The sequence below is a fragment of the Ochotona princeps genome, chromosome 26 (genome assembly GCF_030435755.1).
Source record: "Ochotona princeps isolate mOchPri1 chromosome 26, mOchPri1.hap1, whole genome shotgun sequence".
In the NCBI taxonomy this organism is placed as follows: domain Eukaryota; kingdom Metazoa; phylum Chordata; class Mammalia; order Lagomorpha; family Ochotonidae; genus Ochotona; species Ochotona princeps.
This window is the reverse complement of record NC_080857.1, coordinates 18522925-18541549: the sequence shown is the minus strand read 5'-3', so window position 1 is coordinate 18541549 and position 18625 is coordinate 18522925. Positions and strand designations below refer to the sequence as shown.

At 47.2% G+C, this 18625-nt stretch overlaps 1 protein-coding gene across 1 annotated transcript in view; it reads left to right on the top strand.

Annotated features, from left to right (window-relative positions):
• The first annotated feature begins 2950 nt into the window (after positions 1-2950).
• YLPM1 (YLP motif containing 1) overlaps positions 2951-18625 on the top strand; it is a 68173-nt gene continuing 52498 nt past the window's right edge. The window contains exons 1-3 of the mRNA XM_058655555.1: positions 2951-4003; positions 15530-15766; positions 16555-16734. Coding sequence (XP_058511538.1) covers positions 3131-4003; positions 15530-15766; positions 16555-16734 — 1290 coding nt within the window. The 5' untranslated portion in view covers positions 2951-3130. The remainder of the gene's footprint in view (positions 4004-15529; positions 15767-16554; positions 16735-18625) is intronic.

Below are 18625 nucleotides of genomic sequence, written 5' to 3'. Positions count from 1 at the left end.
ACAATGGAATCTCTCCAGAATCCACTGGCTGACATAGTCCACCTTATAGTCTCCATTTGCCCAGATTTTCACTGCCAACACGTGGCTGGGGTAGTTGATTGATTTGTTCTGTCCTCCATCCTCTGTTTTGGTATGAGGTGTCCTCTTGAGGTTCCGATGGACTGCCATATCCTCCATGTGCACCTGCTGGGGACTTGAAACAGGGTCTGTTCGTGGCACACACTCATTTGTTTGTTTGTCTTTGTGGAGAAGTTTACTTTTGTTCTTAGCCTTTGAAGATATTTAGTTGGGCAGGACATTTCACTTTCAGAGTCATTTTATTTCAGGCACCATGATAATATCATTCCAGGGTCTGACGTGGTGGCCTAGCAGCTAAAGTCCGCACCTTGAACACACCAGGATCCCATGTGGGCGCCGGTTCTAATCCCGGCAGCTCCACTTCCCATCCAGCTCCCTGCTTGTGGCCTGGAAGAGCAGTTGAGGATGGCCCAAAGCCTTGGGACCCTGCACCCGCATAGGAGACCTGGAGGAAGTTCCTGGCTCCAGATCAGCACAGCACTGGCTGTTGCACTCATTTGGGGAATGAATCATCAGACAAGATCTTCTCTGTCTCGTCTCCTCTCTGTATATCTGACTTTGTAATTAAAATAAATAAATCTTAAAAAAAAGATAATATCATTCCACTGGATTTTGTTGTTTTTATTGAGAAGTCAATCATCAGCCTGATTGCTCCTTTCAATTTTGTGTTTTGAAAAAAGATTTCATTATTTATTTATTTGAAAGACAGAGTTACAGAGAGGGAAAGACAGAGAGGTCTTCTACTTGCCTGTTAACTTCCCAAATATGCACAATCGCCAGAGTTGAGCCAATACAAAGTCAGGAGCTAGGAACTTCTTCCAAATCTCCTATGTGGGTGCTGCGGGCCCAAGCACTTGGTCCATCTCTCGCAGCTTTTCCCAGGCCATTAGCAAGGGGTTGGATAGAAGTAGAGCAGCTAGGACATGAACCATAATGACCTGTAGGGGACGCTGGTGTTACAGGCAACAGCTTTACCCCATAACACTACACTAGCCCCTCATCTGAAATTTATAAAAATTCTTTTTCTGGGTCCGGTGCGATACCCTAGTGGCCAAGGTCCTCACCTTGCATCCACCAGCATCCCATATGGGCACCGGTTCATGTCCTGGCTGTTCAACTTCTGATCCAGCTCCCCGCTTGTGTCCTGGGAAAGCAGTAGATGATGGTTCAAGTCCTTGGGACCTTGCATCCATGCAGGAGACCCAGAAGAAGCTCCTGGCTCCTGGCTTCGGATCAGCTTAGCTCCAGCCATTGCAGCCACTTGTGGAGTGAACATGTGGATGGAAAATCTTTCGCTCTGTTTCTCCTTCTCTCTGTATATCTACTTTTCCTCTAAAAAGACAACCATGTTTTTCTTCTTTAGTCTCTTTCTGCGAATTACATTTATTTCTACTATAGTTACATTTATTCATTTTTCCAAAAGAGGATTTAAGCTAAAATGTAAAAAATATAAATTTTCGGGATTTCTGGCTTGGCTAACGCCGTTTCCTGATTCGTGTACAGGTTTCACAAATATGACTGGTTTGTGAAAATTCACAATGCTGTATACTTGTTACATGTAATTCTATGTATGCATGTATTTAAATTTTTGGAAAAGGTTAAAAGAAAAAATTTTAGTTGAAAGTCGAAGGCTTCCTTCTGAAGGACACTTTGCCACTCCACTTGCCACTCAGGGTCACCTCCTAACAGCAGTGTAGTCAGCTTGTGACGTCTGAAACGTTAAGTCTGCAAGGAGCACACACCCAACACACTGAGACAAGAGTCTCAGACTAGTGCTTGTGCTGTGATGCAGTCGGTCAAGCCCCTACTTGTCTGCTGGCCTCCCGTATCAGAATGCCCAATCAAGTCTGAGCCACTCTTTCAATCCAGCTTCCTGTTAATGCAATTAGGGACACAGGAGATGGTCTCTGGGAGACCTGAATGGAGTTGCTAGTGCCTATCCCAGACCTGGACTAAAGTGTGAATCAGTAGAGGGAAAAGTCAGTCTCTTTCTCATTGTTACTCTGTCTTTCAAATAAATAAATATACTTTCAAAAAAAAAAAAAGAGTCTTCTAGTTCTTAGCCCCATCTTCAGAATTCATTGTGTCATCTTTGTTTTTCAACAACTCCCGCAAGCTAAAGAAGGTGCCCTGTAGCATTAGGACGAGACATTTTTTGGTGGATTATCACCTGGGCCATCTTCTTTAGACAATTTCTGTGGCTGAACCTTGCTGTCTTGGCTTTAGCTTCGAGGGTGTCCGACATGGATTTCTCTGTGTGTGATTCGGAAGAACTCCATTTCTGTACTTTAATCCATGACATACCTGCAGGAATTGGGGGCCGTTCTAAGTAGGGTTCTTTCTGTCCCTGGAAACAGTTTTGTTCCCAACTGGATTTTTTTTTTCTTGACAGAAATGAAAGGAAGCCATTTGTTTAACAACTGGCATCTTCACCATTTTTCCTCTTTTCAGCTCAGGACCATGGGAAAAACCTATTACTTCAAGTCTGTGATTCTGCAAGTTTCTTCATATAAGCGTTACATCTTTACTAGAGTAAACTTTAGCGGTTTTACTCTAGTAAAGAGCGGTTTTATGCGGGTTTTTCTTTTCCTTTTTCTTTTTGGTTGATGCAGCGGTTGTCGCCATTGTGAATGGAACCTTTCTTTCCCCTCCCCCCATTCAAAAATGAACCCCTGGAGCCGCAGGGTCTCGGCCCCCCTTTCAGCTGCGAGACTCTATGGTTCGTCGGTTCTATGAGAACATTCGACGCACGCCTGCTTTATCAGAATCCGACGGAAGATGGCAACCGCGAGCCAGCAAGCCACGGGCAGCTCTATCTCGCCTTTGTTCTCCTCTCGCTGCTTCTGCGCAGGCGTAGTCGGCCCAGGGCCGTCCCCGCCTTCCCGGTCGCAGGCCCAGTTCGGTAGCGCCGGCGCACTGGCGCGCTCCGTTTACACGCTCCGGGGCCTGGAGACGCCGCGAGTTCCGGCCGTCGCCGTCAACGCCGTGGCTCTTGGAGGTCGGTTGCGACGAGTAACGGCGCCAGGACGGGCCTTGCGCCTCCTTTTCCGATATGTACCCGAATTGGGGCCGGTATGGCGGCAGCAGCCACTACCTGCCGCCGCCGGTCCCGCCGCCGCCTCCGGTGGCGCTTCCTGAGGCCTCGCCGGGGCCCGGGTACTCGAGCTCGACGACTCCTGCGGCCCCTTCCTCTTCGGGCTTCATGAGCTTCCGCGAGCAGCACCTGGCGCAGCTCCAGCAGCTGCAGCAGATGCACCAGAAGCAAATGCAGTGCGTGCTCCAGCCCCACCACCTTCCTCCGCCCCCGCTGCCGCCCCCGCCGGGGATGCCCGGGGGTGGCTATGGAGACTGGCAGCCGCCGCCGCCACCGATGCCCCCGCCACCCGGTCCGGCCCTCAGCTATCAGAAGCAGCAGCAGTACAAACACCAGATGCTCCACCACCAACGAGACGGGCCTCCTGGTTTGGTTCCCATGGAGCTGGACTCTCCCCCCGAATCTCCCCCTGTGCATCCGGGGTCCTATATGCCCCCGTCTCAATCTTACATGCCCCCGCCTCACCCACCACCCTCCTTTTACCCTCCGTCCTCGTCTCAGCCCTACCTTCCTCCTGCTCAGCCGTCCCCCTCGCAGTCCCCACCTTCTCAATCCTACCTGGGGCCTACCCCTCCTTATTCTTCCTCCTCCTCTTCCTCGCAATCCTATTTGAGCCATTCTCAATCCTACTTGCCGTCTTCTCAGGCATCCCCTTCCCGACCCTCCCAGGGCCATTCGAAAGGCCTGCTCCCCCCACCGCCCCCGTCCACCCCCGCTGGAACTAGGACAGGTGGCCAGCAAGAACCTTTGGAAAGTGGGGCCAAGATCAAGAGTAGCGAGCAGCAGCAGCAAGCCGCCCCGGAGCCAGACCCGTCCACGATGACTCCACAGGTAAGAAAGCATCCGACCGGGTGCCTCTTGTTCCGTGGACGGCCCCAGTGAAGCAGAGGGCTGCTGGGCTTTGAGCAATGCTTATCCGCATTCCTGCAAGCACACGGATTCTGTGGCGAGTGGTTTGACAGCCGGCTTCTGAGTGACTTGAAAGTGTGTGTTACTGAAGGGGAGGTGTGTGTGCAGGTGTGTCTGCATGCCGCAAAGAGCGGGCAGGCTCAAGAGACACTGCTTCAGATCCTTGTTTGATGTTCTTGGCCCGACTTCAAAGGGCCTGATTGTAAAATTGGGTTTTAAACTACCATTTGTATTTGCATGGCAAAAAAGTTTCTGAAAGGGCTGGCATTGGAATGCGTGGAAATCTGTGTGATTAGTTAGCTTCCTAGGGGATAGGTCTGATGTTATTTAGGGGCCCAAGATCACGTCAGTGTTCTGATTTAGAGATGTGAGCAAATAAAGTATGGAAATCTTGCCCTGAGTGTCCCAGTCTGCTTACAGGTGTATGTGCTGTGTGGAAATGAGTCTGTGTTAAGGGAGTGTGTTAGTCCTGTTTTAGGATCCACCCATACATCCTTTTCTCAGTTGGAAGATAGTTTTCTACTGGGCCAATTTGTTGGATTTGATTATTGCTGCCACTCATTTGTAAGCAATAGTTGTGGAATTTGGTGCAGGTAGACAAAAGTTGTGTGAGCTAGAGCCCTCCCTGTGAACTTGGGTTTGAAGGATTGCTACCCACACAACAGTCACAAGAATGACAGGGTGAGAAGAGTAAGAAATAATTCAACTCTTCTGTAAGGGAAGGTAGAGATGAAAGAGAATTAATCATTTGTTATTTCTAAAACAAACAAACAAACAAAAAGCCAGTTTTGATGGTTATCAACCCAAGTTACAGTCTCTTAAGAAAATAGAATGAAGCTACTGTAAAGCTAAGCTCCTATTTGCATATGCAAAGGCTTCCAAAAGTTAGGGATGCAGTGTTTGGGTCACGCAGTGATTTGGCATGAGAACCTAAGGGCGGCAGCAGGTTGTTCCAGGAATTGATGCTTTGCCCATCAGCAACAAATTTGTACATCCCCACCAGGTTGATCGCCGTAGATTTCTCTGTTAGCAAGTGTGTTTTACTGTCAAATCCTGTTAGAGTTGTCTCACACTAAAATGTAACATTTATTGCTTAGTCTGTGCTAGAATGATTTTCTGGCCCTTTACAGGAACACATGTATTATGTTCTTGGGTTTTTTTTTTTTTTTTAAAGATATATTCATTTTATTACAGCCAGATATACACAGAGAAGGAGAGACAGAGAGGAAGATCCTCCATCCGATGATTCACTCCCCAAGTGAGCCGCAACGGGCCGGTGCGCGCCGATCCGAAGCTGGGAACCAGGAACCTCTTCCGGGTCTCCCACGCGGGTGCAGGGTCCCAATGCATTGGGCCGTCCTCAACTGCTTTCCCAGGCCACAAGCAGGGAGCTAGATGGGAAGTGGAGCTGCCGGGACCAGAACCGGCGCCCATATGGGATCCCGTGGCCCCCAAGGCGAGGACTTTAGCCGCTAGGCCATGCTGCCAGGCCCCATGTTCTTGGGTTTTTAAAAACTTTTGTTTGAGGGCCCAGCATGGTAGCCTAGCAAATGAAGTCCTCCCCTTGAATGCGCACGGATCCCATATGGGTGCTGGTTCTAATTCCGGCAGCCCCACTTCCCATCCAGCTCCCTGCTTGTGGCCTGGGAAAAGCAGTCGAGGACAGCCCAAAGCCTTGGGACCCTGCACCTGCATGGGAGACCTGGAGGAGGTTCCAGGCTCCTGGCTTCGGATAGGCAGAGCTGCGGCTGTGGCGGCCACTTGGGGAGTGAATCATCGGACAGAAGATCTTCCTCTTTGTATATCTGACTTTCTAATAAAAATAAATAAATCGTAAAAACAAAAACCCAATTTTTGTTTGAAAAGAAGACAGAATATAAGAATTTCACATCTGCTTGTTCAACCCCCTTCTCACCCCCTGGACTCCTGCTATAGCCAAAGCCAGAAATGTTTCTGACAGTTTGGGGAGAACAGTGTGTGTTGGACTGGGTCCCAACAGAAATACTTACTATAAACTGCTTTTCCACCTTTGTTTTCTTGAGTGCGGTTAAGTTTATTAAGTACCTTGAGTATACACATTCTGTGCCTCCATTCTTTTGCTTTTAACGATTTATTTATTCGAAAGACTTACAAGGAGGGAGGTCTTCCATCTGCTGACTTACTCCCCAAGTGGCCTCAAAGGTCTAGGTTGTGCTAGGCCCAACACCAGGAGTCTAGAAGTCCATTTAGGTCTCCCACATGGGTGTCAGGGGCCCAAGCACTTGTACCATGCTTTGCCGCTTTCCCAGGTACGTTAACAGAGAGCTAGATCAAAAGTGGTGCAGCCAGGACTCTTACCTGGCATTGAAACTGGGGCGTCATTGTTGCAGGCAGCATCTTCACCTGCTGGCCTCTGTACTTCCATTCTGAAAGGCAGAGGGAAAGTGGCAGAAGGTGTAAATTGAGGGGTGAGTGTACATGGGCCAGATCACAAAGCTTGGTAAATCCATGGATCTCTTAACCTCCGTCTTGAACTCAGGCCAGTTCCCTCCTTCATTGTAGTAGTGTTCTGATTCAGGACCGTCTCTAGTGACAAGGTCTCCGTGAAGCCATGCCTAACCTCATGCATTTGGTTTGCTTCTGTTCTTCAGATTGGAAGTTCCTTGCAGACAAGGACTGTTTTCCTTAAATTTTTTTAAAGATTTATTTCATATTTATTGGAAACTCAGATATACAGAGAAGAGAGTCAGAGGAAAATCAGTGTCTGATGCTTCATTCCCCAAGTGACGTCAGTGGCCGGTGCTGCGCTGATCAGAAGTCAGGAGTCAGGAACTTCCTCCAGGTCTCCCATGCGGGTGCAGGGTCCCAAGGCTTTGGGCTGTTCTTGGCTGCTTTCCCAGGCCACAAGCAAGGAGCTGGATGGGAAGTGGATCTGTCAGGATTAGAACCGGCACCCATATGGGATCCGTGCGCGTTCAAGGTGAGGACCTTAAGCATTACGCTATTGTGCTGGGCCCTCTTGTCTTGTTAAAGACAGGATCAACACAAAGTACCAAAGAGATCCTTGGGTTACTGGCGTTGTGCAGCAGGTGAAGCTGTCACTTAGGACGCCGGTATCCCATGTTGCAGTGCACGTCCAGGTTCTGTCTGATCCATTTCTTTTTTTTTTTTTTTTTTTTTAAAGATTTTATTCATTTTATTACAGTCACATATACACAGAGGAGGAGAGACAGAGAGGAAGATCTTCCATCCGATGTTTCACTCCCCAAGTGAGCCGCAACGGGCCGGTGCGCGCCGATCCGATGCCGGGAACCAGGAACCTCTTCCAGGTCTCCCATGCGGGTGCAGGGTCCCAATGCATTGGGCCGTCCTCAACTGCTTTCCCAGGCCACAAGCAGGGAGCTGGATGGGAATTGGAGCTGCCGGGACCAGAACCGGCGCCCATATGGGATCCCGGGCGTTCAAGGCGAGGACTTCAGCCTCTAGGCCACGCCGCTGGGCCCTGTCTGATCCATTTCTAAACTGTCTTCCTGCTAATATGCTTGGGAAAGCAGCAGAAGATGTCTCAGGCATCTGAGTCCTTGCCATCTAAATGGAAGACCAAAATGGAGTTTCTGGTCCTGGCTTTGGCCTGGCTGATGTAGCCACCTAAGGGGTAAACCAGCAGATGAAAAATTTCTCTGTCATTTGACCTTTCAAATAAATACGGCCCAGCACTGTGACAGTAACAGATAAAGCCAACATCTGCAATGCGGGCATCCCAGTTAGCCCAGAGGCCCTGTCTGTCTGCTGCACTTCTTTTTTTTTTTTTAAGACTTATTTATTTTATTCCAAGGCAGATGTACAGAGAGGAGGAGAGACAGAGAGAAAGATCTTCTGTCCAATGATTTACTCCCCAAGTGGCCGCAACGGCCGGTGATGTGCCGGTCCGAAGCCAGGAACCAGGAACCTCTTCCAGGTCTCACATGCTGGTGCAGAGTCCCAAAGCATTGGGCCGTCCTTGACTGCCTTCCCAGGCCACAAGCAGGAAGTTGCATGGGAAGCAGGGCTGCTGGGATTAGAACCAGCCCTATATGGGATCCATGCGCGTTCAAGGCAAGGACTTTAGCCGCTAGGCCACGCCGCCAGGCCCTGAAGGAATATAATTTATTTTTAAAAGCTAAAAGGTAACCCTATTGATTTTTTAAAAATCATTTTCTTAAAATAATGGAAGAAGATTGAAAAAAAATTTTTTTTAAAGATTTATTTTTATTACAAAGTCAGATATACAGAGAGGAGGAGAGACAGAGAGGAAGATCTTCCGTCCAATGATTCACTCCCCAAGTGAGCCGCAGCGGGCCGATGCGCGCCGATCTGATGCCCGGAACCTGGAACCTCTTCCGGGTCTCCCACGCGGGTGCAGTGTCCCAGTACATTGGGCTGTCCTCGACTGCTTTCCCAGGCCACAAGCGTGGAGCAGCCGGGATTAGAACCGGCGCCCATATGGGATCCCGGGGCTTTCAAGGCGAGGACTTTAGCCGCTAGGCCACGCCACCGGGCCCGAAATTTTTTAATTTAATTTTTAAATTTAATTAAAATATTTTAATTCTGTTATTGTCTATTTTTATGATCAGTGTGCTCTTTTTATGTTGAATAGAAAATAATTATATCTTGGGAGCTATTTTTGTGTTTGATAATTAAAAACAAAACTAAAAGCTACGAGTTATAATTCAGGATGGAGTTAGTGAGTTAGAATTGATTGTTCCCTATAGATTTGAACATGTTTCAGGACATACAGATGAGAATGTGGCCAGGAGGGGAAGTCTTCAGTTGATTAATAAACACTCAGTGACATCCTACTCTGGGTTAGGTGCCAAGTGGGGTGTGGGAAAAGCAGAAGGCATTTCTGCAAGAAAATTAAATTCTGTGCATGAAAAAAAAGGAACAAGCAGGAACAGGGGTAGGTACGATGCTGTTTGGGACTCTGCATTCCCATATAATAGTGCCAGGGTTCGAGTCCTGACTTTTTTCTGATTCCAGCTTCCTGCTTCGGTGCATCCAGGAGGCAGCAGGTGATGGCTGTCAAGCCATGAGTGCCTGCCAATTGCATTGGTTACTTTGAGTTCTTGGCTGCTGGCTGCAGCCTGGCTCCAGCCTGGCCCCATAGTGGATACAAGGGATGCTTGGAGAGCAAATGAGTGATCTCCATCTCTGTGATTGTTAGGTGCAGTGAGAATAAATTTTAAAAATTTCAAAGCATTATTTATTAGTTGTAACAATGTCCTTGGGGTCAGCATATGCTATAGAGGATTAAGTTGTTGCTTGGCGATGTTGGCATCCATGTGGGTGTCAGTTTGTTTGTCAGCTGTTCCATTTTGGCTCCAGCTTCATGCTAAATACCTGGGAAAGCAGTGGAAGATGGCCCAAGTCCTTGGTCCTGTGGATGCACATGGGATACCTCGATGAAGCTCCTGGCTCTTGACTTTGAGTCTAGCCCAACCCTGGCTCTTGCAGCCATTTGGGGAATCAACCAGTGGGTGGAAGTTCACTCTGTCTTTTCCTGTTTCTGTGTAATGCTACCTTTGAAATAAATCTTAAAAAACAAAACAAACAAACAAAAACAATGAAAGCACTGTTTTTTTTTTTTTTAAGATTTATTTATTTTTATTAAACGGCAGATATACAGAGAGGAGAGAGAGAGAGAGGAAGATCTTCCATCTGATGGTTCACTCCACAAGTGACCGCAACAGCTGGAGCTGAGCCAATCCGAAGCCAGGAGCCAGGAACTCTTCTGGGTCTCCCACATGAGTGCAGGGTCCCAAGGCTGTGGGCTGTTCTCAACTGCCTTCCCAGGCCACAAGCAGGGAGCTGCATGGGAAGCAGGGCCGCTGGGATTAGAACCAGCGACCATATGGGATCCCGGGTGTGCAAGGCGAGGACTTTAACCACTACACCATCGCGCCGGGCCCAAAAACACTGTCCTTTTAAAAAAAATGTAAAGAAGCTGGTGTTGTAGGACAGTAGGTTTAATTATTGCTTGCTACAATTTGCATCCCGTATTGGAGAGCTGGTTCTAGTCCCAAGTGCTCTGCTTCCGGTTCAGCTTCCTATTCATACAGCTGGGAAGGCAGCAGAAGATGATCCATGGACTCAGATCTCTGGCACTTGGGGGAGACCCAGATAGATTTTCTGGCTCCTGGCTTTGGCCTAGCCCATTCTTGGTTGATGTAGCTTGTGGGAGGGTGAATCAGCAGGTGGAAGATCTTTCTTACTCTCCTGCTCCCTGATACTCTGCCTTTTAAATGAAAAAGTAAAAATTGAAAAAGGTAAGAAATCTGTATATTTGTTTTTAAAAAGACATATATATTTGCAAATGGGAAAGTGGGGGAAATTGTATGATAAAATATCAAAATAAGAATCCTGGCTTTCCGGGAAGAGCTGCAATACTCATTGGTTCCAATGGAGGTCGGGGCTCAGAATAGAACCAACCCAGGGATTACAACCACCAGCTGATCGGAGTGATGGACTGTGGCGGGCACTGTGCTTACTAGTAGTGCATGTAGGAGCCTGGACTGGGAACACCTCAGAGTTTCTTTGGGGATTCCCCTGAACAAAATGGAGGAATCAAAACATTAACCAAGAAAAGATAGAAGATGGAGTAGATCAATCAGCCACCTCAGCTATATGTTTGCAGCGGAAAACTGGACAAGGGGAAACTCTAAGATGGACTATGTCAATCAGTGGACTCTACACCAGTCTCATCGTACCTGGATTGTTGCTGATGATATGTTGGAGCTTCTAATTGATCGAGGTGACGCTCTGCTGGCTCTGCCCTCAAACCTGAGAGGGCCTCCCTAAGAGGCCGTTGAACTTGACTGGACAAGTGGGATGCTGGACTCTGTATGGTGTGAGCTTTTAATTAGGGAATCTCAAAGGAACTTGAGCTGTGGTTATGCATTCAAGGTGAAGGAACTCACCATGGGGGAGGGGTTTGGGGTGAAGGGGGGAGAATCCCAGTACCTATGAAATTGTGTCATGTAATACAATGTAATTAATGAATAAATGAATAGAAAAAAAAAAAAAAAGAATCCTGGCTCTCCAAAGATGTTTGGAGTATAAAATGAGAGAGAAAAGCGGATTGATTCATTTAACACAGAGACCAAAAGATTATTGTAAAAATAAAGTTTGTTGGAACATAGTCTGGGGGAAAAATCTCAAAATGATAAGAATAAGCAAATTTCATATTTTTAATAAATGATTATAGCTTGTTTGTGTTCTGAATTAGTGAATACTGGCCAATTGCTGCTTTTTTAAAAAAGTGACTTATTTATGTGTTTGGAAGAGTGAGCTTCCATTCTGGTTTACTCCCTGAAAAGCCATGCTGACTAGGGTGTCCAGGTTGGAGAAAGAAGCCTGAAATGAGTGGCAGGTGCCTGGGCTGTCGGGGATGCGGGTGTCTCAAGCTGTGGCTTAACCCCCTGCATTACAGTACTGGTCACCTGAACTATGGCTCTGAACCATTGCTTCTGGGGACATGCAAATTTAGGTGATTATGTGGCTACCTTCTCATCAGCCAGTGAAACCTTGAGCATTACAGCCAGCAACACTGAACTTGTATGTTCTCCATGAGGCACATCACAGTTTATTTTTTTTTTTAAAGATTTTATTATTATTGGAAAGCCGGATATACAGAGAGGAGGAGAGACAGAGAGGAAGATCCTCCATCCGATGTTTCAATCCCCAAGCGAGCCGCAACGGGCCGATGCGTGCCGATCCAAAGCCGGGAACCTGGAACCTCTTCCGGTCTCCCACGCGGGTGCAGTGTCCCAATGCATTGGGCCATCCTCAACTGCTTTCCCAGGCCACAAGCAGGGAGCTGGATGGGAAGTGGAGCTGCCGGGATTAGAACCAGTGCCCATATGGGATCCCAGGGCTTTCTTTTTCTTTTTTTTTTTTTTTTTTTTTTAAGATTTATTCATTTTATTACAGCCAGATATACACAGAGGAGGAGAGACAGAGAGGAAGATCTTCCATCCGATGATTCACTCCCCAAGTGAGCCGCAACGGGCCGATGCGCGCCGATCCCAAGCCGGGAACCTGGAACCTCTTCCGGGTCTCCCACGCGGGTGCAGGGTCCCAGTGCATTGGGCCGTCCTCAACTGCTTTCCCAGGCCACAAGCAGGGAGCTGGATGGGAAGTGGAGCTGCCGGGATTAGAACCGGATCCCATATGGAGCTGGTTCTAATCCCAGCAGCCCCGCTTCCCATCCAGCTCCCTGCTTGTGACATGGGAAAGCAGTCCAAGACAGCCCAAACCCTTGGGACCCTGCACCCACATAGGAGACCTGGAAGGGGCTCCTGGCTCCTGGTTTCGGATTGGCTTGGCTCCAGGCGTTGCGGTCACTTGGGGAGTGAATCAATGGACGGAAGATGTTCCTGTATGTCTCTCCTCCTCTCTGTATATCTGACTTTTCAGTAAAAATAATTAAATCTTTAAAAAAAAAAAAAAAGCAGCATCAGCACTGGGCAGTGAAACCAGAATTGTGGTGTGACTGGTTAAGCTACCATCTGCAGTGTTGGCTATTTGTGCACCAGTTCATTTCTCAGCTGTTACACATCCAGGCCAGCTCCCTGCCAATATACCTGGGAAGGCAGTGGAGGATGGCCTAAGTGTTAGGGCCTCTGCGCACACATGGAAGACCCGAACGAGGCTCCTGTCTTTGGCCTGGCCCAGCACTTGGCGTTGTGGGCATTTGAGGAATGAATCAATGGAGGGGAGCTCGGAGATGTCTCCCTCTCATTCTCTGTAGCTCTGCCTTTCAAATAAAATAAATCTTAAAAAAAAAAAAAAAAAAAGAGGGAAAGAAAAAAAAATACTGAGCAGCACCTGAGCACTGTGCTTGAGGGCCATTTTAAAGTGCAGAAGCGCAGCCAAGTGTGGAAAATGAGGCACTGAATAGATCATGAAAAGGATACTTTGGGCCTGGCGGCTAAAGTTCTCGCCTTGCATGCACCGGGGTCCCTTATAGCTGGCTTCTTTCCAGCTCCACTTCCCATCCAGTGCCCTGCTTGTGGTCTGGGAAAGCAGTGGAGGACTGCCCAAAGCCTTGGGACCTTGTACCCATGTGGGAAACCCAGAAGAAGTTCCTGCCTTCTGGCTTTGGATCTGTTCAGCTCAGCTCTGGCTGTTGTAACAGCACTTAGGGAGTAAACCAGTGGTAAAGGATTTTTCTCTCTGTCTCTCCTTCTCTCTGTAAATCTGACCTTCCAATTAAAAAAGAAAGAAAGAAAGAAGGAAGGAAAGAAAGAAAGAAAAAAGGATACTTTGTTTTTAGTGAGAAGGCAGAAACAAAAAAGCAGGGCATCACTGTGTTCCAAGCCACATGCAGTTCTCGTGGCCCTTTGCATGTTCATGAGTGACCTGGAAAGATAAGTGAGTGTGGATTTTAGGATTAGATATAAAAATCTTAGCAAGTAGCAAATTCACAAATAGAGAATCCACAAATAATGAGGCTTAAAATGTATTTTCTAATTTAAACTTTTTTAAAGGTTTATTTTAATTCTTATTGGAAAGGCAGATTCACAGAGTGAAGGGGAGACAGAAAAATCTTTTGTCCACTTGTTCATTCCCCAAATGGCCACAATGTCCAGAGCTGACCCTATATGAAGCCAGGAGCTTCAGGGTCTCCCATACGGGTACAGGGTCCCCTGGCACATGTGAGGTGAGGACTTTAGCCACTTGGCCATTGCACCTGGCCCAGCAAATAAAAAATTTAAAAATTAAGGGAGGAGCATCAAAAGGCATAGAGAATAGGTGTGACTGGAGATTCTCATTACATAAGAGCCCCTGTGGATTCATCTGTGTAGATTAGAGGGAAATTAAGAACATTTAGAGATGAATGTTTGGTGTAGCAGTTAAGATGCTGTGTGGGCTTCCCGCATCTAATATCAGTGAATGTGTGGGTGTGAATCTCGTCTGCTGCTGATTCCAGCCTCCTGGGAGGCAGCAGGTGATGTTAAATTTCTGCTACCCACGTAGCAGATCTGCTTTGAGTTCCTTGTTCCTGGGCATTTGGGGAGTGGACCAGCAATAGTCTCTCCCTGCCTCTCAAGAAAATTAATAAAAATTACTCACCCCCTCTGGCCAGCACGATAGCTGTCTTCCATTTCCAAGCATTGGCATCCCCAACTGGGTGCTGGTTCATGTCCTGGCTGCTCCACTTCCATCCAGCTCCGTGCTTGTGGCCTGGGAAAGCAGTAGAGGATGGCTGAGTCCTTGGGATTCTACACCCCTGTGGGAGACCTGGAAGAAGTTTCTGGCTCCAGGCTCCAGATCGGCTCGGCTCCAGCTATTGCAGCTACTTGGGAGTGAACCAGCAGACGGAGGATCTTCTCACTGTCTCTCCTGTCTCTGCAAATCTCTTTCCAATAAAAATAACCAAATCTTTAAAAAAAAAAATAAAAGTACTATCCATCCCAAAAATTAAAGTTAGAATATTGATAGAATTTACTTTTATTGCTTAGCCAGACATCTGCTGTTCTCTCCTGAAGCAAGCTTTTGGTGTTTTTTGTTTGTTTGTTTGTTGCTATTTTTTATTGTTATTTGTGAAGTTTGTGTCGGCCCCCCCCCCCTTTTTTTAAGTTATTTATCTAAGATTTATTTATTTTTATTGGAAAGGCAGATATATAGAGAGGAGGAGAGACAGACAGGAACATCTTCTGTCCAGTGATTCACTCCCCAAGTGACCAAAACGGCTGGTGCTGTGCCGATCCGAAAACAGGAGCTTTCTCCAGGTCTCCCATGTGGGTGCAGGGTCCCAAGGGTTTGGGCCGTCTTGGACTGTTTTCCTAGGCCACAAGCAGGGATCTGGATGGGAAGCGGGGCTGCTGGGATTAGAACCAGCGCCTATATAGGTATCCTGGTGCTTTCAAGGCGAGGACTTTAGCCACCAGGCCATGCCGCCGGGCCCTAAAGTGTTATTTTTTATTTGAAAGAGTTACAGGAAGGAGAAAGAGAGAAAGGTCTTCCCTCTGCTGATTCATTTCCAAGTTGACTCTTCATTAGCCGTGATTGGGCTAAGCTGAGGCGAGGAGCTTCTTCCAGGTCTGCTGTGAGGGTGACAGGAGCCTGAGTACTTGGGTTATCTGGTTTTGCCAGGCCTTTAGCAAGAATTGAATCGAAAGTGGAGTGGCTGGAACACATATGGAATATACACATTGCAGATAGCTCCTTCATGTGCTGTGCCACAATGCTGGTCCCTAGAAGCACATTTTAAGTGAATAAAGTCGTATGCTGAATTAAATGTATAAATTTGAGAGGGAAACTAGACTTTTTTTTCCAGCTTTTTGTCAAACTGCCTCTATCAGACCAACTTTGCCTTTCTTACCTATATAGACAACTGAACTCATATTGATGTAGTTTCCTGTTACTACCAAGTTGCAAAGATAGATGCCTCTCAATTAAGATCCTTAAAAATGGTTTCTGTTGTAGGAACAGCAGCAGTATTGGTATCGACAGCACTTGCTCAGTTTGCAGCAGAGGACTAAGGTGCATTTGCCAGGCCACAAAAAGGGTTCTGTAGTAGCAAAGGATGCACCAGAGCCAGTGAAAGAAGAAGTCACAGTGCCTGGCACGAGTCAAGTTTCAGAACCGCCTGCATCTGAGGAGCCCCCCTTACCTCCTCTGAAGGAAGAGGCTGCGCCCCCTCTCCCACCTGAGGAGCCCCAGGTAACCATGTGATGATTCAGTGTTTGTGAAGTTGTTTAGTTTTTGTGTTTTCATGTTTAGATAAAATTGTGTTTGTACTAATCTAGTATTTTACCACATCATGTTTAGAGAGATTTTTTTTTCCTAGTTTGAGAGTGAAAAATCAGAAAGTCTTCTGAACGTATCTCAGCTCTCCAGGGAGATGCCAGGATGTGTTCATGATGACCGCACCGGGCAGTGGTTTAAAGCTCCAGATTTTAAGGTCGGATTGTCCAGGCTGCAGTCCAGGTCCTGTCACTTGCTCGTGACAACTGTGGGCAAGTGTTTCAGTGTTTTCATCTGGAACATGCACTTTTTCAACCAGAAGTCAACTTGGAGAGTTGCTGAAATGTTAACTGTAGTAATTGGCACATGGAAAATTCTCACATTCATCCAGGGGTCTTTGGTCTCTCAAGAACCTTATGTGAAAATTTCATTGATCCATAATGATTGCTTTGTATTCCACTGGTAAAAAGTGACCCTGTGGCCCCCCAAAAGGAAAGGATGGCTTTTTGAGTGAAGATGGCTATCACTGTAGGTTCACTTTCTGCTGATGAAGTAGTTTTTGTTTCTAGGATAAGTGAGGCCTATGGAGTTGATAAACTGTATGTAAGTATCCATGATAACAAGATGGAGCTAGGTGCTTTAAAATGGCTTTTGTCAACCATCTCTGCATGTAGGGATTCTTGACTTGATAATACATTTGTGAGATGTTAATGTGATTTTTATTTGATGACTTGCATAAAGAAACTTTCATTTCTTGTCTTTAGTCTGAGGACCCAGAAGAAAATGCCAGATTAAAACAGTTGCAGGCTGCAGCAGCGCACTGGCAGCAGCACCAGCAACATCGGGTCGGCTTCCAGTATCAGGGAATCATGCAGAAGCACACCCAGTTACAGCAGATCCTGCAGCAGTACCAGCAGATGATACAGCAGCCACCACATATGCAGGCGAGTGCTTCTGGAGCAGACACACTGATGTTGTTGCTCTAAGACATTGAAGAATTTGTTATTCCTGCAAGAAATTTGAGTGTGAAAAACAGTGTGGAGTGTTGATACTTATTTTCCAAGGGTTGCCCACTTTCTTATCTGTTGGGGTGCCCTGGGGATTGGGGTGTGGTAGCTGTGGTAAAGGCTTTTTTGTGTCAGTCTGGGACAGATGCTGGAGTACTGTTGCTGAGGAATTTATCATGTAGCTCCAAGTTTACTTGTGATTTGCTGCACATCCCTAATTAACGGACAAGAAAATAAACCCACCCAAAAGACCAAAAACAACCCTCACCAAGAAAATCTAAGCAAATGTGATGTAAAAGAATGAATGTGAGGGGCTGGCTGGCATTTGGCGGCTAAGATGCCCGTGTTCCAAATCAAAGTACCTGGGCTTGATACTCAGCTCTCATTTTTGACTCTGGTTCCCTGCTGATGCCCACCCTGGGAGGCATCTCAAGTGTTTGGGTCCTTGTCCCTCGAGTGGGAGACCTGCCTAGCATTTGTGGCTCCTGGCTTCTAGCCTGGTCCAGCCTTTGCAAATGTCTCAAGAGTGAGCCAGCGTATGAGAGTGTATTTCTCTCCTCTGTTTCTACTTTGTTCTTCCATCTCACTATGTTGAAAGTATAAAAAATAGTTTTATGGGACTGAAATTGTGGCATAGCAGGTAGAAGCCACAGCCTGCGACGCCAGTGTCCCATACGGGTACCAGTTCCTGTCCTGGCTATTCCGTTTCTAATCCAGCTGCCTGCAGTGGCCTCGCAGAAGATGACTCAAGTGTTTGGGCCTCTGCCACCCATTTGAGAGGCACAGAGGAGTCACCTGGCCCAGCCCTGGTCATTATGACTTTCTGGGGAGTGAACAAGCAAATGGAAGATTCTATCTTTGCCTCTGCCTCTTTATTTATAACTCTGATTCTCATAAGGAATAAATAAATTTTAAAAATTGGGGCCAGTGTGGTGGCTCAAAGGCCAATGTTCTTCCTTGCAGTGCTGGCATCCCATATGGTTGCCAGTTCTAAGTCTGGCTACTCTGCTTCCAGTCCAGCTTCCTGCTTATGGACTGGGAAAGCAATGGAGGATGGCTCAAATTCTTGAGGCCCTGCACCCACATGGAAGACCCAGAGGAAGCTCTGAAGCTCCTACCTGGAGCTTCTTCCCAGTCTCCTATGTGGTCACGGGGGCCGAAGGACTTGGGCCATCCTGCTGCTTTCCTGAGAACATCTGCTGGAACTGGATTGGAAATGCAACATTTCCATCTGCTGAGAGTCGAACCAGCACCTATATATGATGCCAGCATCACAGGCAGAGACCTACCCTACTGCGTAATGGTGCTGTCCCCCAATTTTCAGTTCTTTTTTTTTTTTAATGTTATTATTAATTTTATTGGAAAGGCAGAGAGGAGGAGAGACAGAGAGGAAGATCTTCCATCCAATGATTCACTCCCCAAGTGACTGTAGCGGCCGGTGCTGCGTCGATCCGAAGCCAGGAGCCAGGAACTTCTTTCCAGGTCTCCCACGTGGGTGCAGGGTCCCAAGGCTTTGGGCCGTTCTCGACTGCTTTTTTAAGGCCACAGGCTGGGAGCTGGATGGGAGTGGAACTGTCAGGATTAGAACCAGCACCCAAATGGGATCCTGGCGCGTTCAAGGCGAGGACCTTAACCATTACACTATTGCGCCAGACCCTTTAATGTTATTTTTTAAAATAATGATTACATGGTTGATCAGGGTGGGAAGGATCAAGGTTTAGGGAAAATTGGGTGAACTCATTGCTTCCAAATTTGCTATTTCTTCTTGTTGTTCCTGGGTAAAGGGGAAAGGCAAAGGAGAATACCACTCATGCATGACTTTCCACAA